The 23,159-nt window shown below is 39.2% G+C and overlaps 1 protein-coding gene across 2 annotated transcripts in view; it reads right to left on the bottom strand.

Moving 5' to 3' along the window:
• aff2 (AF4/FMR2 family, member 2) overlaps positions 1-23,159 on the bottom strand; it is a 225,188-nt gene that overhangs the window by 126,080 nt on the left and 75,949 nt on the right. For both annotated transcript variants that reach the window (XM_017423101.3, XM_037977386.1), the window contains exons 3-4: positions 17,898-18,564; positions 15,081-15,514 (exon numbers count right to left, since the gene is read on the bottom strand). In XM_017423101.3, the coding sequence (XP_017278590.1) occupies positions 15,081-15,514; positions 17,898-18,564 (1,101 nt within the window). The remainder of the gene's footprint in view (positions 1-15,080; positions 15,515-17,897; positions 18,565-23,159) is intronic.

Below are 23,159 nucleotides of genomic sequence, written 5' to 3'. Positions count from 1 at the left end.
TGCAGAGGAGGGACAGTGGGTATATTGGTAGAAGGATGTTAGAGACAAAGAGGAGACATATGGATGCAGTTAGAGAGGACATGGAGGTAGTTGGAGTGAGGACAGAGGACGCAGAAGACAGAGTTAGATGGAGGAGGACTCGCTGTGGTGACTCCTGAAAAATGACCAGCCAAAAGAAAAAGATGAAAACTTTGTAAAAGGATGAACTATAGCCATGCAGCTCACCCAGCAGACATCTAAGCAGCATCAATAGTGTCAGTTCTGGCCTTCAGCCTGGACACTGACAACAACAGAGCTGTAAAATGAGGTGAGACCTATGTGACTTCACAGGTAAGCTGAACATGTTTACACTGCAGCCCAAACACTACTGCTGGGTTTCACACCACCATTCAGCAGGCTCACTTACAAGACAACTCAGACACAAAAGACTCAATGTTGTTGTTCCATTAATCAGCAGAAAACTACATGCCAGGGTTTGATCTTTTTCTTACTTTATCATTACGTAAATCTCTGCTGGACATTTTAAACAAGCACACGATTTACTCCAAAAACTAAATAAATCCGTTCTGATTTCACTTAAGTCATTCTGCTGTCTTGTCATTTTTCATCCCTCTGCCTTCCCCATACTCCTTGACCTTCTCTCTTCCAGTCCTTCGTCTCCCTTGCATCTCTATGCAGTTTAAATCAGGGGATTTGAGGGTGTTAAGAGCTGAGGTGTAAAACACCCGTTAGCTCCCTGTAAGCTCCTAAGAAGAGGAAAATAATCCAACACAAAGTCTTTTTCTCAACAGCAGCTCTCCTCCCCTCTAATCACCCCATTAGTTCCCTCTCCTCTCCTTGTCTTCTCTCCTCTCATAACTGCAGCTGTTTTTATCAGGTTTCATGTTGGTTTTAAAGAGCATCATTACCAACTGTTCTCAGCCGTTGATGTTGCAAACATGTAACTTCACATGATGATCAGTTTAATTTTCCACTTTGTCAGAATCAATGTTTTTTTTTAACACACTTCTTCCTCTTTTCCACCAAAAACCAACTATGATGGGTACAAAAACATCCAGGGATCGCAGTTGTACATTTATGCATCGCTAAATTGTTAAAATAAATGAATAAAAATAGCCTCTGTGTTCATGTTCTAAACAAAAACATCCAGGTCTTTATGTTCACAGATCTTCGATGGATGAAGAAGTAAGACGTAAGTGGATACAGAAACAACAACAGGAAGAAGGTGATCAATTCAAAATGAAACCTTTTGTTTCTAGACGACTTTTTGTCTCTGGTGATTATGTTGAATAAAACTCAATAAACAGACAAGGCAGACAAACAATCAAATGGTCTGGAATAGAGCAGGGTAAAAAAAACACTTAATATTACACCAAATAATCTAAGGCCAAAAAGGTTTTTATCATTTTATTGAACTGTCAACAGCACTAAAGCAAACGTTGCAGAAAAAGATCAATAATATACATCAAGTCTATATTTAAAACATGTGAGAAATGAGAATAGTTTTAAAAGATCCACACTTGTGTATCAATAATTTCCCTTGAACCCTTTGAACAGTCTGAGGAAAACTCTTCCCTCCCTCTCTCGTTGGATACTCTGCCTGAAATCTTCCATTATGTCCTCGGGTTTGGGCCGGAACGACTCCCTGTCAATAATACTTTAAAGTGACACAAAGAAGAAGTTCTACTTTGTCATCAGTCCAACAAAAGGATTCAGTTTTTGCTCTTGTATTCACCAGTGTCTGCTCCACGTCTTCTTTCCTGTTTCTGTTGTATTTTCATGGCAGCGTTACAGCGCCACATAAAGTCTTCGCATAGTTACCGGAGCGTTTGGGTTTTCTGTGCTTTCGTATGGATGAAAACATTTCTAGAAACGATGTCATGTTTACAAGGAAAAAGATCGTTATGGAAAGACGGGACCTGAAAAAAAAAAGGATTACCCAACAACAAAAGAGGAAAGACACTTATGAAAGGATCCCGACTACGTACAAAACCCATCTGCAGGTAAGATTACACTGAAGGGATGTGAAAATGAAAAATAATACAATAATTTCTGTGCATTCCCTTATAAAATATAAGTTCAGATGGATCTAATTACATCAAAATATACTGAATACTAGATTCATCATTTTATTAAGCAAACGGCTAATTCAAGGGGAGTAAAGTGGATGCTGCAGTCTTAAAACAACTCTCATCTCAATTTCATAAGGGATTCATGCAAATGCTATTTTATGAACTTTTATACTGCCATCATTTTCACATTACATGGTTATTCCTGAAGAAATAGTATAATACAGGGAGTTCCCTAAGCTGAAACAACACCCAACTGCTGCTATTTGTGTTTAAAATTACTGTAGATTTCTTTGTAATGGAAAACTGATGGTGATATAAAGGTTTATAAAATAGCTTTTTGCATAAACCACAATAAAATGTTTAAAACTGGGGTTGTTAAAAGTCAAAAACACAAAATCAATATCTATTTTTAATGTTTAGTTTGAGTTAAGTCAAGGCTCCTGGGGGGGGGGGGAAGCATTTGTTGTTTTTTTTAATTTAGTGCAAAATTGGTCTATTGGATGTCATGCTATCTGTACTGTTTGTGGGAGAATCCTTCATCTGACGCCAGCAGGCCGTTTTTCAGAACGCAATTGCAAGTAACTGTTTAGGTCCTTTCATTTGACAATTGTTTTTAAAGAAAAATATATGATAAAGATTCATTTTTAGTTTTAGTGGGTGTTAACAGCTGAGGAATCCTACCTGCTCTACAAGAGCTGCTTCAAGCCTCCCAATAACTATGGTTGGTTTGTTTGTCTGTCCCTGCCTTTGGGAGGGTTATTGTCTGTTTAAAATAAGAGAAAAAAAAATAGCATTTGTCATTTGCGTCTTTATTCTGTTGTACCGAAGTCACATCGTTACCTGAAAACCGAGGTATGTCCCAAACCGTGACTTATGTGAGAAAGCATTTGTTCAACCATCCAGTCACATCTTCACTGATACTAAGCATTTCCATCATTCTGGGCAGGACGCACAGAGACTCCGGCTTCACTGCCTCACGTCTGTAATATCCAGCTCACAATATACAAAACAAAAACAAAACAAATGGCAGACAGAAAACAAAGGGGCCATTTAATTATCTATCTTCCATATAATCTCTCTGATGCATTTTCCTGTGCGCTCTCTCCTCCTACGAAACAATAACCTGTTACGAACAGAAGAAAAGAACAGAAAACGTTGTTTCTTCTTCCTTTGCTCCCTTCTAATATCTCTGCTCCCTCCCTCCCTTCTCCTATCATCTCTCTCTCATATCCCACCACTCTCCTCCAGCCTTCTCCCTCCCTCTCTTTTTTATATTCATAGGATTTTAAAATGTCTGTAATGGCCCTGGTGGATCAAAACACCCCTTCTCCACTGTGTGTGTGTGTTTGTGTGTGTGTGTGTGTGTGCATTGGCCTTCTTGTGAGTGTTTACGTTCGTGTGTGTGTGTGTGATTAGCATATCGTGGCTATGCTCTGATTGGCAAACTGGCAACACAGAGCCCAGCGGGGCATTTTTTTATTGAAAGACACACGCGCGCACACACACACACACCCACGCACGCACACACACACAAAGTTAGAAACAGCCAGTGGTCTGTGTCAGAACCTAATGAATAATACTAAAGAACTAGCACTAGGGGTTCTTCACGTATTGTTCTGTAGAGCCAAGAGCAATAAAGATTTTTATTACCAAATTTTTATGGGCACCAGACTTAAGCTGCTATACAATAGTTGGATATTTAAAAGTCGTTCAGACTAGTTCTTTTTTTTCACTTTCTATCTAAAAGGAAGTTGGTGTGTAATTTAATAAGTTTCACTGCTTAAGACGTGCAGTCATAGGATGTTTTATTACCCAAGTTTTATTGTATTTTGAACATTTGCAATAGATGGTTTCTACTGTGTTTGAACCTCACAGCCACACACAAACTGAGGTTTTGGTGAAAAGAACTAAGAGGTTTAAAAAAGTGGAGATTTTTTTGAAAAGCTTGTTTACAGAGGATCCATGTCGTACCGTTTGTGCCCTTGAAGCCAAAACAACAATAGATCTGGTTTTACCCTTTTATTCTATGCATCTCCCAACTCTAGATTTCGTCAACAATAAACTTTGATTATTAACCTGAAAACAATATCCTGAACTTCCCTGTGTGAAGAGAGGGTGCACTGAAGCTAGAACAGAATCCAAAGGAGTTTTTTATTTAATAATTTAAAAGAAAACATGCAAAGATGATCAGTGATTACGGATTTAGAAAATTCCTCCCTGATCCTGTGCAGCTCTGCCTCAGTACTTGAGGCTCACAGTGGAAAACATTTTTCTCCCCGTCACTTTTGTTCCTGCTGTGTTTGTGTCAGCTGGATTTAGATTGTGCAGTGAAGACAACTGGGATCTGACACAGAGTCCGGATCGCTCACACCTGCACCAACGTGTCAATAGCTCGATTTGTTTTATGAATGCAACACTGACAAAGACCAGATAGTGACAGCAAATAAAGCCCAAAAGCTGAAACTAAAATCAGATGCTGCAGTTTTTTAGTGAATCAGAGCTTCTGGCTTTAAGCTCTGAACGGACTGTATGTGAGGTTTAACCTGAGACATTAACTACATGCTGCTGGAACCCTAAACCTGCTAAATTACTTCAGAAGACATTGTGGAAGCAGCTGTGAAAGTGCAGGGATTGACTCCTGTAGCCCCTTCGGTCAACAATCACAGCAGAGCGCTTCACCCTCCACTTTGAATCCCTGACTTTATGTTCACCAGTGCTGCAAGGCTACAAATTTATAGATTCAAACCAAAGCTCTACCTGGTAGTTTTCTTTAAACACATCACTTTAAAAAGGGGTGAAGAAGGGGGATTCGTTTAGTTCTCTTAGGGGCCATAATACATTTGTTATAGTGACAGAAGAGACCAGTGCTGATCATTGTGGCCAATCCAGGAATCCTCAGGGGAAAAGGGCTCATTGTTCCTGTTTGCAATAAACAGTGTCCAAAAAGAAACTAACTTTATGCTAACCATAACTGTACAACAATAACACTGACAGTGGGTTTTCTTTTAGAAGAAAGCAGCTGGTGAAATGTAAAGAACATCCCAGCACTAAACCTTTAACTCCGTCAGCGGTGTTTTACGTGAGACTGCTGCTTCTCGACACCAATGATCTTAGCAGGTAAAATATTGCTCCAAAGTCCGGCTCAGGTTGCAGCCACCATCCCTCTGTGATCTCTCTTATCACTGAGCAGCTATTGATGCGATAAAACCTCACTGTGGCTTTCTGATGGGAGACCTCTCTTATGCTGGATGTCTTTAAGTATATTTCTCCCCAAGCACCTTCCCCTCGATCTAACTGCAGCTACTCAATGGTACTTTGATTCATGGGACTGGGCTCTTTTGTTTCTAGAAGATGATTTTATGAGCATTTTATGATCAGCATAAAAAGCTAAATCATTTCCTCGTCTCCTCTGCAGAGGCAATTAGTTGGCTTTATGAAAATCAAATAAATTACGGTGTTAAAAAGCTTTTATTAAGCCACGGAGAAGCCTTGAATTCACTTGACTGATAAAGTGTCACTACATTCCAGAGGATGCACAATTGTGGTAACTATAAATGCATGGGGACCGATGAAATGAAAGGTGGTGTCGTGTGTATTTATTGGTGCATGTCTTGGTCATGAGCTGACAGGCAGCCCGAGGGAGAGAGGGGGCTGATGGGTATTATGCAAATAAAGCCAGCTGTTTGCTACATTGGCAAAAGTCCTCATAACTCTCAAGCAAGTCCACTGAAATTAAGAAAATATTTATTTTTTCTTTGTTGACACTTTCTTATGACTCTTTATTTTTTTTCTCTAAGAACTTATTTCTGCAGTGTGACTTCATACATAAACCTCTTGCTCTTTATGTATCCATTTTCAGTCTCACAGTAATTAAAGTCGAAACAAATAAAGCTTCCTTAAAGTGATCATTCAAAACTTTTGAAATGAAAATGTTTTCAACAAATAATATCCTACCTGGTAAATATGGCTCTTTTTGGAGAAGTAGAAATGCCAATTTTACATTACATGGAACTGTTTATTTTGCTAGCTTAAATAGAGGCAACAGCAGCTAGACCTCAAAATAACCATGTAATGTGAAATTGATGGCTGCGTAACAGTGTTCAGAATAGTTGTTAGCTTATTATTTGGTCAGAATTAAAGTATTTCTTCAAACAGCCATCTACAACAGGTAAAATATTCACTGTTTATAACCTTCACACAAAAGAAATGAACCAATCCTTTAAGCATTTGTTGAGTTCTGGCTCTATAAAGACATTACTAGAAAATAGGAAATTCTTATCTTGCTATAAATAAATACATTTTGGAGCTTCTTTTCACATTTTAATTCAGATACAGATATAGTCACTGTGTGTATACTTACTCTAAAAAAAGTAAAATCAGCAATTCAATCCTAAAAATCAGGATAAACCTTCTGTTCACTGCACTCTATTTTTAAACAGACATTTTTCATTCATTTTTTAAATATGTTTTGTGAATATGAACACATATTAAAGAGATGTGTAAGATCTCGTTTATTTATTTTTTTTAATTTTGCACAGTTGTTATCTTATAGGCGTTTCTTCTCATTAGGCAAAGGTTTTAAACTTGTGATTTACGACTAATGACTGATGGATTTCCTGTTTGGATTGATGTGAAATGTAAAAAAAAAAACAGCTTGAGGGAAAGGGGAAAGCGGGGGGGGGGGGTCTCCTTTAAATCGGGGATTAATAATCTAGCAGTTTTCCTTTATCATCTATATCGATTTCTTTTAAGTTTCAATTATGGAATAAATCTGTTTCTAAGAGACGGCTGGCAAACCTACCAACACCTGAGGGGACCTGTCGGCCCTTTCGCAGCCCCGCCATGTTGAAGACGTAACTTACCTGTTCGCTGCTACAATGGCAGCTGATTGTGCTTTAATAACTGAAAACAGATGTGTTGGATTTCAACTGATGAGGGCTGTGAGGGTGAAAACCTATTACTGCAGATTTAGGATGTCGCTTCACTTTATAGCAAGGTGGCTAATGGGTGCTCAGACTGGGGAGAAAAAAAAATAAGCTGCATGTGAACTGCTCAGCCTGCGAGCCAAACTCAGTCATAAATAACCATTTTTAACCACAACAGAAGGGTTTAGGTGCAATCACTCGACAAGCATTTGTCAATAAATCAGTCCAGCTGGTAATGGATGACATCAAAGATGCCTAACGCAACAAATGAATATGCAAATGACTTCATGAACTGGCAGCTCACAACTCAGACGTTACCTCAAGCATCGTGATGCTACAAGTTTATTAATACTACTACAAGACTTTCTAATCAAAGTTAGTTTGAGATGTTTTACTTCCCGGTTTCACACCATGACTCAGATATTCCTCCTTTGTTCCTGTCTGACTATATTAGAGAATCTTATCGAATCATACTCCAGCTGGGAGGTAAACCATGCTGAGAGAACACATTTCTAAGGTAAAAAAGCAGGAACATTAAGGAGAGTCCAACTCCTTTATCTGACATCCTCTTTCATAAATGTATGTTAATGCATTTCTTTTCCAAGTGAGCGTGTGATATAAAAGCAGAATCTTTTCATCCAAAAAGACACTCATGGATGCTTTTCTCTGAGAGCACAGTTGATTTGGTTAGTGTTACCCCTCACGGTGATTACTGACTGAAGGTCTTAGTCTGCGCTGTTTCTTATTTACCGCTACATTATTGGCGAGGCGCCGTGTACTCGTGCACACACTCCTGACGGAAACGCCACAGCGGGCCTTCAAATCAGTGTGAAATTACATCAGCTCTATACTTTGAACCACATGTAAATGAAAGTTGTCACAGCTCTGTTGGAAATGTCACCTGTCACCTTCCTGTTTACCTTCGTGCTGAATTGCTGGCAGGGTTTAACAAATACACGCGTATCCATTTGACTCGAATGTTGTTTACCTGAATGAGGACAGTGTAAGTGACTGGAACTAAAATCACAATGACTGCTTGACCCCATGTTTCACTGAAGCATTAATGCCTTGCTAGTTTTTCATCTTTTTGTACAGTTTTGATGCACAAATACACATAAGAACAGTAGGAGAACACCAGTAAATGGGCTAAAAATCACAGCATTATTTATTTCATCTACTCCAAGCACTGCTTTTAAATCTGTCAGTTATTGCTGCCATGACTATAAAAAGTATTCACACCCTTGTTTTATGCTTTTATTGATAATTTAAATGGTCTAAATAAATGGATCTTCTTTACAATAAAACAAAGCAAAAAGAATTAATAATAATAATAAAAATAAAAAACCTTGAGTGTCAAAGTGAAATTATTATTTTTTACAGAATAAGTCCAATTAAATAAAACTGTATTGTAAAATAAGTAAATGTACAAATATTCACCCCCTAACTGTCCTAATTCAACTCAGAGAAAAGATTATAGAAAAGTACAAATCAGGGGATGGAGACAAAAGGATTTTTAAGGCTCTAAACATCCCAGGAGTTCTTTTAAATCCATCAAGAAATGGAAGGAATATAGAACGTGTGTAAATCTACCAAGAGCAGACTGGCCTCACAAACTGAGTGACTGTAAAGAAGGAGAAGAGAGAGAGACCACCAAGACTCCTGGAGTTAAAGCTTCAGCCGGTGAGATGGAGAAACTGTACAGATAACAGCTGCTGATCAGGTTCTTCAGCAGTCTGAGCTTTAAGGGAGAGTGGCAAAGAGAGAGACACTGGTGAAGAAAACTCAGATTAAATTTTACCTAGAAGTTGCCAAGCAAGTTAAATATTTTTATCTAACTCATTTAAGACACGTTTTCTTCAACAGTGACTTTCAAGTAATTACTCTGAATTATTCAGATCTAATTTAAACAGTTACATTAATTTTCCAATGATTTAACAAGGACAACACTATGGAGCAAGAACTAACCTTTATGACCTGAAGGAAGTTTATCTAACACATAAGAATCTATTGAATAGGATGTGTGAAATTATGATCTGCTTTAGGTTTTACATTTAGGAGAATTTGAACAGTTTAGACTACTTTGATAAGTCTTTCATTTTGGAATTAAGGTCAGAAGAATGTTAATAATTCTTTGAGGAAGGATCAAATTAGAAGTGTGCATTAGTTTATCAACCTGCAACAGTCTAAAGTGTCATAGCAAGACCAAACGTTGCTTTTCTCTTCACCAGGAAGACGTTGAGGGCACCCTACTAGATCAGGGCTGTGTGGCCAGCTGTTACTTTGTCTTTCTGAGGGACTCCTGAGATTGATCTGACCTCAGCAGAACCACAGAGATGAGGCAGGTTGAGGCCCAAAAAATCCACTGAAGGTCAGTGAGTCAGCTTTTTGTCCAAGGTCACCCTAGACTGGGGTGATGGAGTCAGGAGTTGGATGGTGACATGGTGCCTATAAGCAAGTGTTTTACTGGACTTATTTTTTCGAGTTACAAAGGTCTTTACAAAACAAATCTAAACAAAATGCATGCTAAAATGAGGTAAAAATAAAATATGACAAGTTGAAAATATACAAAGAAAACAAAAACAGGCCAGAGAGTCAAGGTTCCTCTGATTCATTATCTAATTTTTTTTTTCAAATGAGACATCAATTTATCCACTCAGATTCTGACAAAAAAAAAGATTCTGACAGGGTCAGGAACTTAAGAGTCTGCTTATCTTTTCCTGTTCAAAAGACGATCTGTTAGCAGAACCACTGTCTCCTGTAATGGCAAGGAGTAATAAAATTTGATCAACTGTTTCACTAATTTTGTTATTAGTTAAACAAACATATAAATCAGCAACACTCATTTTTTAACACATTTCAAAATATTTTACAGTTAAAAGAAGAAATGTCATCTCTGTACAAATCATGTTTTTTTGTTGTATTTTGTTTTTTTCTTAAAAGTATAAAAACACTTTGCAAAAAGATGATATATTCCAAGTGTGTGAAGCTTTGGAAAACAACTTATCCCAAACAATACCAGGATGAGTTACAACAGCATGACCTCTTACACAGAATGGTTGCTGGAAAGATGAGTGTAGGTCAAAGGTCATAAAAGTAGGGGGGCCCTTAATGTCACAAGTGTTATCAGTCCTTCCCTTTTTCTTTCTCTATCTCACACACACCCACACAATCACACACACCTGGGAAAAAATGCTCTGGTCAATAATTCTATGGTTCTAACAGGAAGCTTTCATGGCAGTTTAAAGGCTTATTGCTCACATTTACACACACACACACAACAATGCTAACACCACTTATAACAACAGCACTGTGAGCCACATATTGAATATTTCAAAGGTCTTACCTAATTAGAAAACTGTTACATTAAAAATAAATCCCCTGAAGGATTTATTTAAGACTTCTACTGTTATTAGTTGACCTAACTCCCAATCTTTTTACCCTTGTTTGCTGCCATGAAACATCTGTCAGGATTCTTTAAATCTATCTTTTATGTTTTGGTTCAGTCCTGTCTGATGATGAGCTAAGTTTTTAAGCTTCAGAACACATTCAAGACTTATTTTAGCCAGAACAGATACAGTCATGATAAGATGCTGTAATCAGTTAGTTATTGTCTTTCTCTATCTACCCCCTGCTCGCTTCCCATATTTTAAATCATATCCTCTCCTCTGAGTTCACTCATTTTCTTTTCAAAGCACTCTCATCAGCATAAGTATTGAAGAAGTATTGGGTTGCAAAAGTACCCCCAAGCCCCAACGCCCCCACCACCACTTCACCTTTATGTCCCAGTCTCAATTCTCTGGGCGGTTCAAATGAGTTTGCCCTCAAGAGTTTCTCTATATTTTGCTCCATCCATCTTCCCTTCAATTCTGACCAGTTTTCCAGTCCCTGCTGATGTAAAACATCACATTATGATGATGCTGCCACCATGTTTCAATGTGGAAATGGTGTTCTCAGCATGATGAGAGGCTTTAGTTTTACACCAGACATTGTGTTGTAACTCATGTCCGGAAAGTTGCTTTTTAGTCTCACCTGGCCACAGCACCTTCTTCCACAAGTTTTCAGTTATGCATTCTGGTATATAACAACTGTCTGCTTTATTTTATTCTCTAATCAGAGTGTTTTTTTCCCTGCAATTCTCCTATGAAGCTCAGGTCTGTGCAAATTACAGTGATTCTATAGACAGATACCGCTATCCCTGCATAAGAGCTGCCCAGCTCCATCAGGGTTATCCCTCCTTACCTCGTCTGTAAGTTTTGGTGGACAACCTTACACTGGCAGGATTTCTGTGGCATCATCTTTTCATTTTCTTTTAATGGATAAACTGTTGCTCTGTTGGATGTTCAAGGTTTGGGATATTTTTTTTTATAAACCAACCCTGATCTGATCTTCTCCACAACTCTGACCTGTGTGGAAGGTTCCTTGGTCTTCATGCTATCCCCTTGCTTTCTGGTAGACCTTACCACTTAGAGGTGTTGGACTGGAGTTGATTCTGGGAGCCATCAGAGCAGGTGTAAATACATGTAGTTAATCTGACACGTAGATTGCCCACAGATGGATCTGATTTAACTAATTATGCTGCTTCTGAAGGTAATGGTTTGGGCTTCAAAACAAAGGGGGTGAATACATATGCTCAGACCACATTTCATTTTTTTCTTGTCCCTTTTCTAATTATTTAAATCAGGTATTTTTCTTCCCATTTAACTTCATATATCTGGAGTATTTTGTGTAGGTTCTATACTTTGAATCCAGCAGAATTTAACCAAACAGATAGAATACCAATGGGAAGCTAATACTTTTGGAATCCACTGTAAGTGTTAACCAGGCAATAACAGGGCATCGGTGAATGTGTGGGTGAAAACTAAGTGGGAGAAAGCACTCAGGGCTATAAATGCTCCCTCTAGCAGCCCCCATAAAAAGTGTTGAAAGTAAACTATATTTTAATTCCCCTCTTCTCTCTGCTGTCTCCCCTTCTTTCTCCTTCTTAGTGCCATATGCTCGAAGCTCCATCTCAAGCTCATTTGCAGTGCCGCACACACACGCGCGCACACACACACACAGATCATTTCTATCAAAGAACGGGAACAGCTGGCTTTCTCGATATGGATGACTGCTCGCCTGTCAACTTGTCTCACGCAGCACAAACACACACACACACACACACACAAATCATCAAAGCTACCATCGCTTGCTGTTTCAAGAAGGAAAATGAGTGAGAGATACAGAGACAGACAGCTAATACAGGGAACTGGATTCAAAAGAACGCAAACATGCACTCAGACTCGTGACATCAGAAGCAAAATGACAGTATGTGTCACTGTTAACCATGTCAGCCAGATGCTCATGAATAAATTTAGGTATTAAGTTAGACGGGGTCTGTTCATCATAATTTTAAGTCTGTATGATGAAATTATTAGTCATACATTTTGCTTCTTTATTTAAATATATAATTAGCTGTCAGAAACAAACAGACTGGAAATTAGTGCTAAATGTGAATGACTGAATGACATTTTTATATATTGGATAACAACTTGTTTATGTCAAAATAAAATGGGCCTTTATCGTCATTTAATGGAGCTGATTTTAGTTTGTTTTCTAAACTGGGTATTTTTTTAAAATCTTTCAGAACCATTTGAGTCTGATTCCAGCCCTGCAGGATTTAGGTCATAATGACAGTTAGAACGAGGCAACACGAGCTAACGTATGAGTTGGCTAACATACAACAAGCTAGCTGACAAGAATGCCTCCAAAAGCGTCAAATGAAATGAACTGAAACCTGACATTGAGCATGTGCTACTCACATCACGTCATCGAGTTTCTGCAACAACAACAACAAGACAACTTTGTCAAAATCATTGTGGACTCGACAAACTCCCAGCTTGACACACTAACAAGGGAAATACAAGAAATTAAAACAAGTCTGCAGTTCAAGCAGAAAGAAGTAGATGTTCTGAAAGCCGACAACATGAAACATGTCAAACGCAGCCAGCCATCCTAAAAGTCTGCAACAATTACCTGGAGGGGCAGTCCAGACGCAACAACCTGGTGGCTGACTTGGACAAACTTGGGCAGAGACTGAGGAGAAACTAAAAAACGTTCTCACTGAGAAATTCCAGCTGCCACGAGAGATAGGAGGAGGAAAAGCGCACTGTAGCAGGAAACAGGGAGGTGACAGGCCAAAGCCCACTGTGGTCAAGGTCAAAAAGGCCATACTGCAACGCATCAAGTGTCTCAAAGGGTCAAACGTCCACACCAACGACGACTTCCCGGACACTGTCAGGAAAACAAAAACAAGAACTGATGCTGGAGCTAAACTGATGAGACCTGCAAGAGAGGAGACATTGCTTACCTGCGCCATGACAAACTGGTTATCTGTCCACGCACCAGCCCACCAAAACAACTATGAGACCGCTACTCAACATGTGTTGAATGTCAACACAAATAAATAACTCTTAAGATACTAATACTAAAGATATGAATTATAATTATAAGGTGTTGTAGATAATGGATTCCAATGTCTTACAACAGAAAAAAGCAGGGGAAAAGGAGAAAAATATGATTGTAAGATGCATTTACAGAACACCAGGTTCTGACATTTAAAAACTGGATGGAGGAACACTTCATGAATGTAAAACATGGAGTCGTGTTTATTAGTAGTGACTTCAATATTAACTTATTAACACCAAATAAACACAAAGCCACAGAGGACTGTCTCAGTACCTAATACAGCATTGACATATATCCTATAATAACTCAACTCAGCCAGATTACGGTCCAAATGACAAAATACTTTCAAATGATATGGATGGTAATATAGTAAGTGGATTATTAGTAAATGGCATCAGTGACCACCTTCCAGTATTTACATCGTTTAACTAACTATTTAAAAAAAGACAAACGGGACAATGTAGCTCATAACAGGATGGTCAGGACAGAAGACCTCATAGATGCATTTATGCTAAAGCAAGACTGTCAGTTAAAAGATAAAGAAAACAATATTAATAAAGGATATGAGAGTATTTAAGAGTCTATATGATAATTGTCCAATAAAACAATTCAGTAAAAAAACAAATGTCTAAAAATAATCAGTGGATGTCAGAAGGGATTGCAAAATGCTTGCAAAAAGAAAAATACACTATATAGAGAATTTGCATAACTGAGGATAAATAAGGCCGAGGATAACTATATTAAAAAAATAAGTTAAATGTTGTCTTAGCTGCCTCTAGTTTAAAAGGCAGAAAACAGTATTTTTGCACCAATATAATATTTCTCACAAAATCAGTCAAAAACACCCAGGATGGATAAATGGATAGATGGATCACCTAAAGTCAGTGCATCAGATAGGTCTTCTGTCAGGTTGTTGCCAATTTTTTTTCTACCATTTTGCTTGGATAGGTTTTTTCTTTTAGCAACTTTACAATCTGTTGTAAAGATAAATATGTGTATACTTCAGCTCTGACACTTCTATTCTCCATTTGTCTGTTCTTCTCAAATATTTTAGGGACACGCCATGTCAAGATGTGTCAAGTCTTTCTGCAGGAATCACCTTGTTAGAGCAAACGGTTTCATGTCTGTCAAAATGTGTTACATTTTTAGTATTTTCTTTTATAGATTCAGCTAAAGAAATGAGGACAAATCGTGTCTTTGTGAAAGGTTGCTGGTCACAAAGTGCGTAAAGATCCCAATTAAAACTGGTTCTTTGCTAAGTTTTATGTTATGTGTCAGCACAACGATGGCTCATTCATTGAGTTTAGGAACGTGTTCATGTCCGAATGATTCATAGGTCAAAGTAGAAATAAGCTTAACAAAAACAAACAAAACCTAAACAAATAAATATGGGCAAAAGAGAGTTTACAAGGTTTATACTTCTGAAAATGGTGGGTTACTGGATTCAAAAGAAGCGAAAATACAGTTAACGTCCAAAGACAAGTCGTGAAAAACCTTGAAAACGATCGAAGAGCTATCAATCAAACCACTTTAAATAAATAAAAGGGGTGTTTTTTGTTGGCATCACTTCATCAATCACTCAGTTTGCATCAAATTCCTAATAGTTCAGCAGTTTGAGAAAGAAAACCAGTCCTCTTACCTCTCCTGTGTGGTTGAGACTCAGCTTTGGCAGTTTGTTCTTCACATTTCCAGATGTTCCTCCAAAAGGTTGGTTGTTGTTAAACCCCTCTGTGGTCACTAGGGGAGGCTTAAGCTGTGGGGAGTCACTGGGTGCTTGGTCCTGGCCGTCCATTGGTCGAACGTATGCTGTAGGTTTCTGCTGCACAGCAATGGGCTTCCCGGAAAGGCTACCAGGTGGGAAGGTAGGCGTGGTCAGTCCAGACGTGGGGGTGGTTAGACCCGGAGTGGGGGTTGCAAGAACGGATGTGGAAGCGAGTGGAGAGGAAGATGAAGAAAGGTGACAACCCGTTTCATTTTCAAATGGGGAGGATTTAAAGGATCCGCCATTTTCTGTGTTAGTGGAAGACTTAAAGTGGCAACCATCTATGTTGGAGGATCGAAAGTTGCCACCATCTGTGGGAGAGAGCAGAAAAAAACATCAAGATCAAGAAACACCTGCTACTGTGCTGTGTTGCTCAAATTTAAGTCACTACTTTTATGATGGTTGAAGTTTAAATGTAATGTAAAGAGATGCTAATAAAGTCTACCTAAGGGAGCCAAATTTGTATCACTGTCTGAGTTTTACTTTAATTATTCCATCAACATTTAGGACTACAGAAACCACAAAGAAATAAATGAGAATCCTTGTGAGTTAGTATAAAAGATTTACTGCTTAGCTTTATGCCAGCTGACATGTAGAATAAGATCTGGTGTCTTTAACAGAAATAATGAGTTCAAATCATTTAACCCACAAACCAACCTTCATCACGGTTTCAGCACACACTCTGATCATGGCTGACACAACTGATTTAACAACTGAACTGTAAAACCATCAAACAGTGGTTGTAGTAACGACTCAAATCATTAGGTTTGAACGGCAAACAAATATGCAAAAACCCTTTGGATATTCCCATTCTGACCTTTTTTCCTCCAAGAAGAGTGCTTAGTTTTGGCCACAACATTTACTTTATTCAAGCAAATCTGAGAAAGCTTAGAACGACTCAGCGTGAACTCCAGGAAGAACCCTGACTGGCATATCATAATTACTTATAGATTAAATTTAACAGCTGAATGGGTTATAATTGTTATGAATTGAAATGTATTAACTTTAGAATGAATTGGATTTACTTGGACTAATCTGAATCTGACTTTATGAAACTGATTTGTAGCTAGATTAAAGTGGACCTGTTCACATGTTGGTTTACTTTTATTGTAAATTGGAGCTATACAAATTAGTTGAACTAAACTGGCCTCCATTATGGAGCATTTTTGGACATTTTGGGAAAGACACTCACAGTGGACGATAACCCTGCTTAAACATAAAGACAAAAAGGCAGATTGTCTATGTTTTTTTTTCAAGGTCTTCAAGTGTGTTAAGAATGCAATCACCTCCCTATTACATGTGATAAGTGGGACAGGTCCACAATAGTTTGGAGCATGCACAAAACTTCTGTGGCAAGAACGGTAGCAATGAACCAAGGTCCTGGGTGGAGCATGGTGGCAGTGTTTCCATGACACGGGAACCAAGTACACCAGTGTGCTTTGTTTGTTGAGAAACTGAATTTAGAAATGTGAAAATTGAAAGAGTTGGCCTGACGTTGGCGGACAACGTTGGCCTCACACCTAGACAACTGTGATCATTACAAAGTCACATAAACAACCTAGCGGAGGCGTGATACCTGTAGCTGCATCCTGGCTCAGCTTGAAAGCACTTTCACAAAACAGTTCTGCGAAATGACTGCAAAGACCAGTCCATCGTCAACCTGTCTCTGACCGTTCGCAAACCGCAAATCGAGCCGGCATGTCCCGCGTAGCATTGGCAGTGGAACATACCGTAGCTGCGTTGACGTGAAGCGCCGCGTAATAAATGTGTGATGGCCAACTCCCTTTTCAAACCATAACTGCCTCATTTTTGTATTTATTCCGTTCGTGCCTTTGTGGTTAACCAATTTTTAAACTAAACCTTAAGTTTTTGTGCGTCATCATCAATCTTCTCCTCTGTAATTAATCTGTTGATTGTTGTTCAGAATGTGAAATCTTGCAGCCACGTTGTCACACAGACTGCATGCCGTGGCCACTAAACCGTCTTACCTTTTTACATGTCGACCAATGTTGCGGTTCTGTTACTACATCGCGTGGCAGCACAAAGATGCAGCAGCAGTAGGTTGGCTTCTATCCCCCATGCTGCATCAGTAAATTTAGAAAATACGCCGAGATGTCCAGAAGTAATCTAAGGCCTGGCTTGAAGTGTTTTGTGAAAGTGCCTTGAGTATTGTCGGGTATATAAAGTGTAGTGAAGGTGTTGGAGAGCGTCATGAGGATGTGGAAATTAACAGGGAGAAACCTGTTGAGTACTAAGAGTGTACCAAAATCATGGTTGCCTTTACACTGAAGGCAGCCATGTTCTAATAGGTCACGTAGGTTGTGAAGAGTACAGCGGGGTCATCATCCAGTGTGAGGGGAGCCTGAGGGTTACTGAAGGTCAAAAGGTATGATAAATGAAGCTAACGCCAACAGTTCATTAACTTTGGGTGGAGTAAGACTGAAAGCAAAACTGGCCTCACTTTGTCAATTTAAAACAAAAACTAAAAAGCACTCAATTTACTCAGAAAAACATAATAATATTAGGCTAGTAGCAGACCATTTTTTAAGTTCCGGTTCCCATGCTTCCAGTTTCAGGTGAAGTTTAGCTCCATATTTAGCATCCAGACAAGACAGCGGTATCAGTCTCCTTTTATCTTAGATAACAAATAGAATACCAAACTCTTCTTCTGAGGCATTTCTGTGTGGGACATACCTGAGAGGGGATGGGCTTTGGATGGGTGGGACAAATGCCGTCGAGAAGAAGACGAGGAAGAGGACGAAGATGAGGAAGAAGGGCTTGAATCTTCTTTCAGACCCAGTTCATCTTTGAGGGAGCTGAACAGCTCCTCGTGCCTTTGCAGTTGTTGTTCCTCCAATAAAGCCATTTTGCCCCTGCTCCCCGTGGCTCCTGCTGTCCCCTGCCCCTGGCCGTTCTGCCCCGACCCCACGACGAGGCCTGTTGCCTGGCTGCTCTGTCCATGGCCACCCCTTGACCAGTCCATGGAGCTTCGGGACTTCTTTGAACTCTGATGTGGAATCGTTGGTGCGTTCGACGTCGATGTGGTGACGGCGGGTGGCTGCATGGAAGCTGAGGATGAAGACGGGACACTTCCCATCCTCTTGTCCCCACCTCCCTCTGCTCCTCCGCCTCCTCCACCCATTCCGCCTCTCAGGGCCTCACTGAAAAGCTGGGACTCCATGGCGGATCTCTCTCCAGCTGAGGAGCTCAGTGGTTGCTGCAAGTTGTTGGTTGCAGCGCTGCCTTTGGGGATTCCCACTAAGTGGCTCTGGTTGGAGTGGCTGGTTAACAGGTCTTTCATTTCTTCATAGGAGCCCAGCGTGTTCTGGACACGACTGGCCAAAGCGTCACCTTTATTAGTCTGACAGGAGAAAAGGAAGAGAAAAGAGACAGGGAGGGGGGAGAGACAGAAGCATATTAATTAAGTCTTCCATCCAGACTTGATGAAAAGCCCTCTTTACTCATCTGGAAAGAAATAGTGAGAGATGGATATGGTGACCACTGACCAGACATCAAGATGAGATGATTAATTAAATACAAGTCATCTTTAAGAGGGTCCAGTCCTGGCTGAAGCAGTAAAATTAATGGGGAAGGAATCATTATAAGCCTGACCCGAGTTTCTCAACCAATCACTGTTTGGAGGACATTTCAGGCTCAACATTCAGTACATGTGATTGTACAACACCTTTCTCACCGTGTGGTGAAGCTGAAAAGTGCCTTAGAGTAGTTTAGCGGTTTCTTTAGTGTCTGTAAACGACAGCTTTTTTATGATGAGCCACATTTGGGTTTTTGAAACCAACAGTGGTTTCAGCACTTCCTTTTCCTTTTTTTTCCACTTTTTTTTCTAATTCCAGAGAGAAAAATATGAAGACCAGCAGATCTGCTCAACCTGAACAACAGTGAAGCAGACACCATTCCTGAGCCAACTCTAAATTATGAAAGATTTACAGCACACAATTTAAGTCTGACATTTAATCATGAGTTACAGACAAACGATGAACAATGGGAACGGTGAACAGAATCAATGTGAAATGAGGTCCTGTAATTTTATTCTTCATCTGATTAGTGATTTGGTCAATAGAGTTTCTCAGCCAGAAGAGCAGGGTTGCTGACAGCCTGTCAGGCTAATTACCACTGTGCTAACATGGTCTGATAGTGTCAAATCAAAGTAAAGCTGCTTTAAAGATTCCAAGTGGAAAAAGGGGGAAACACATCTTTGCCACATTTTCAGGACATGAGAGAATTAAATTTTGGTTGGACTCCAAATGACTAAATAAAATTAAAAATTGTGAAACAAAATCTACACATTTTTATTTTTCATATCAATGGTTAATGTGTCCTTAAATTAAAAATCATAAGCAAAATTTGTGAACGACTGCCACCTACCAAGTGTGTTTACCTACAGAAACAGCCAAAGTGACTGAAAACAATGATGGCATTCATGGATGAGCTGTTTAGGGTGGAGAAATCAGAAAGTTTTGCTGATTCTCTCTTATGTTTTCACCTAAACGTCTCGTCCAAAAATTCTACACTTGTCAGATTCTGCCTTTTTTTGTTTACCTAAATAGACTACAGCCATCCTAATGTAAGTCAATCATGTGTCTCAAGTTTTCAGTGAATTCAGTCGAGTGTTATGTTTACATTGAGGGAGTACCTGCATTTCAGAATTGCATATCAGTATATCTAGAAAACAACTGGAGTAAACTCCTTCAAACTTTTAACCTTTTTCTGTTTAATTTTACAGTTTGCAAGTAAAACTGCAAACTCATAATAGTTTCATCAATCTTTTTCATTGTTACATTTGTTGATTTGCTACTCTTTCTGCAGCTTTGGAAAAACCAACACAAACAAATGCATTAAAACATGCAACTCAATCTGGAATAGTGAGAATATGGACAAAATTAAAAAAAAATAAAATAAAAGTCCACATACAAAACAATAAAGTTTTGATGTAACTACTAAGAAAATCCAGACGTCCTTGAAGTTCTACCACTCATCTTTAATGATTTTAATACAATTATAATTTATTTATTTATGTCAACATTTTTGGAGCTGTTACCACAAAATGCTTGACGATATAATTTTTTTTACTAATCTTTAAACTATCAGCTTTTGTAACACTCTGCAAACAAACTCATCTTCAGCTGCAGTAGTACCCTTTGGCATTTCTTCAGGGATGTTCTAGTTTTAGACATTTACTTTAGAATGAATTATTAAATGATGGGTAATTTTACTGACTGTGTCCAAAAAAAATACATATAAATGTAGTCCTATGGTTTGAGGTTAAGATGTCAGTGCATATCAAACATGTATATGTTTATTTTTATTCTTCTTTCCAAAGCAGGACCCTTGTGTTTGTGTGTCTTTGTGTAATTCTGTTGTTCCAAAGCAAACAGCTTCAGTCAATAACCAGTAACAGTGTAATAACATGCAATGATCCATGAAGAGGTTTCATTGCTGAGCGGGGAATTCTACATGTGTGTTCCAGGAGGCTCTGAGCAACATTACAAATCACTGTAACACCAAACTTTTATTTTACCTAATGGAGGGCTATTTAAGCATCATATCTTTTCTTTTTATAATGTTATTGGTTTGAAGCGAGTCTATAAACCAGGTGGAGCTACAGTAAAACCCATGCTTTGGGTTTAACATGCCTTAGTGATGGGCATGTACCTCTGTGCCAGCAGGTCAATGACCAGTTGATATATGTGCTAATATCACAATGTCAGCCTTCATGTTTGGCTGACATCTTTTCTGTATCAGTTTTAGTGCGACAAAATGACACAATTGGACATAATTAAAGTAACAAATGATAATGGGAGGGTGGTGCGGTGGGCCAGTAGTTGCCTCACACCACCTTCCAGCCTTTCTGTGTGGAATTTACATGTTCTCCTTGTTCAAGTGTGTGTTTTCTCCAGGTTCTCCGGCTTCCTCCCACTAACCATAAATATGCATGTTAGGTTCACTGGTAACTCTAAATTAGATGTGAGTGAGTGTGTGAATGGTTGTTTGTCTCTATGTGTCCCTGCGATGGACTGGAGACGTGTCCAGGGTGTATCTGGCTCCACACAGGGATTGCTGGAGATAGGCACCAGCTCTCTGTGAAAGGACAACGCACCTAAAGGAAAATGGATGTATGGATGATAATGGGAGTAATATTTTGATTATCATTAAAAGTAATTCAGAGATTGCTTTTTTCATAACATTTTGTTGCCACCTTGTGTCCCACCAAACCTTAATAGCAATATAAACCACTGTTTGGACTAAACTGAAATTAAATCTGCTGACCGATGCTAAAGTCCCAAGACTTTTAAAATATTTGCTTGGCTAAAAATGATTCAAGCTCCTCTTAGGCCATGGTTCTTAACTAGACAAAAAGGGGAATGCTCCCTTTGAGTTGAGTAGTTTAGCAGAGAAGGTCAGGTACTGTGGTGTCTTGTTTGCAAGTGACGGCAGAATGAAGCAGGAGATGGATAGATGATTTGGGGCTTTGTCCAAAGTAATGAGGGCATTACTCTGCTCTGTCGTGATGAAAAAGAAGCTGAGTCACAAAGCAAAGCTCAATTTATTACTCTATTTAGGTATGTTTAAACCCTCACATATGGCCATTAGGTTTGGATCATGACTAAAAGAAAGAAATCCTGGATTTAAGCAGCTGGAATGAGCTTTCTCTGTAGGGTAGCAATTCAGCACCATCCACACAGGAACGCATGGAAACACAGAAGACGATCCATTTGCTGTAGTGTCTGTGGCGATGTAACCCTGCCACGGAAATCTACCAGAAACCATTAAAAAGACTTGGAGACGACGCCTCAAACATTAAACAGAGAGAAAATAACACGGATGGGGAATACAAGAGCAAAAACCAAATCATTTTTGTGGACTGACAACGAAGCACAACTTCTTCCTTGAGTCACTTTAAACTACGATTGACTGGGAGTCATGTCAGTTCAAATCTGCAGACATAATGGACCATTTCAGGCAAAGTATCCAGCGGAGCAGCTGAGTAAATTATAGATTGTTGCTCTTTGAAACTTTTCCCATTTCCCACATTTTATAAACGTATACTTGATATATATAATTACATACAATTGTATTTTTTTTCTGCAAAATTTTTGTGTTGTTGGTAGTTTTTTAAAGTGATGAAAACCTTTTTAGTGTTAGATTATTTGGTGTTTTGCTGTGGTCTTTTAAAGGCTTGTTTGCTCATTGTAGTAATACAGTATACAACAGTTTGGCTGTAGTTGAGCTACTAGCGTCTGCAGCACCAACACAAGCATGTAATCTGTCATTATTGTTGTTACTTCTGTCATGTTTAAGGTAGAGGTGGAAATATGAGATCACTGTTTTCAAAAGGTTGAGTTTACGATGTTCATATGAGAATGTAACAGTGGTGTTTAAGGATTTTCTCACTCTGGAACCTGGTTTTGAAAAATACCATTTGGAAACTCCTAAAATGCTGTTTCTGTGTGGAGGCAAGGCTGAAACAATAAAAATAAAAAAAAACATTTGTGTATCCATAAAATGACATTCCCATGTGAACTGGGCCTTGGAGACAAGGTGAGGAGATCCATAATCTGAGGGAAGCTTAGAGCAGAGTCACTGCTCCTCCACAATTAAAGGAGTCAGTTGAGGTCATCTGGGCATCTGATCCAGCTGCCGTCTGGGTGCCTCACTTTGGAAGTTTCCCAGGGACAGACCCAGAATTTGCTGGAGGGATTCTACTGTATATCCTCTCTGGTCTGGGATTGGCTTGGGACAGCTTCAGTTTGTTTGTTCTGATTGTTTTTAGAGATGATTGGATCCACTGTGAGGGTGAGAAGCTCGGTCATCCGGGAGGGACTCAGAGTAGAGCCGCTGCTCCTCCACGTCGAGAGGAGCCAGTTGAGGTGGCTCGGGCATCTGGTGAGGATGCCTCCTGGACGCCTCCCTGGTGAGGTGTTCTGGGCACGTCCC

This window comes from Kryptolebias marmoratus, linkage group LG9, assembly GCF_001649575.2.
Source record: "Kryptolebias marmoratus isolate JLee-2015 linkage group LG9, ASM164957v2, whole genome shotgun sequence".
NCBI classification, from domain to species: Eukaryota; Metazoa; Chordata; class Actinopteri; order Cyprinodontiformes; family Rivulidae; genus Kryptolebias; species Kryptolebias marmoratus.
The sequence above is the reverse complement of the archived record's forward strand: the minus strand, read 5'-3'. Positions and strand labels throughout refer to the sequence as shown.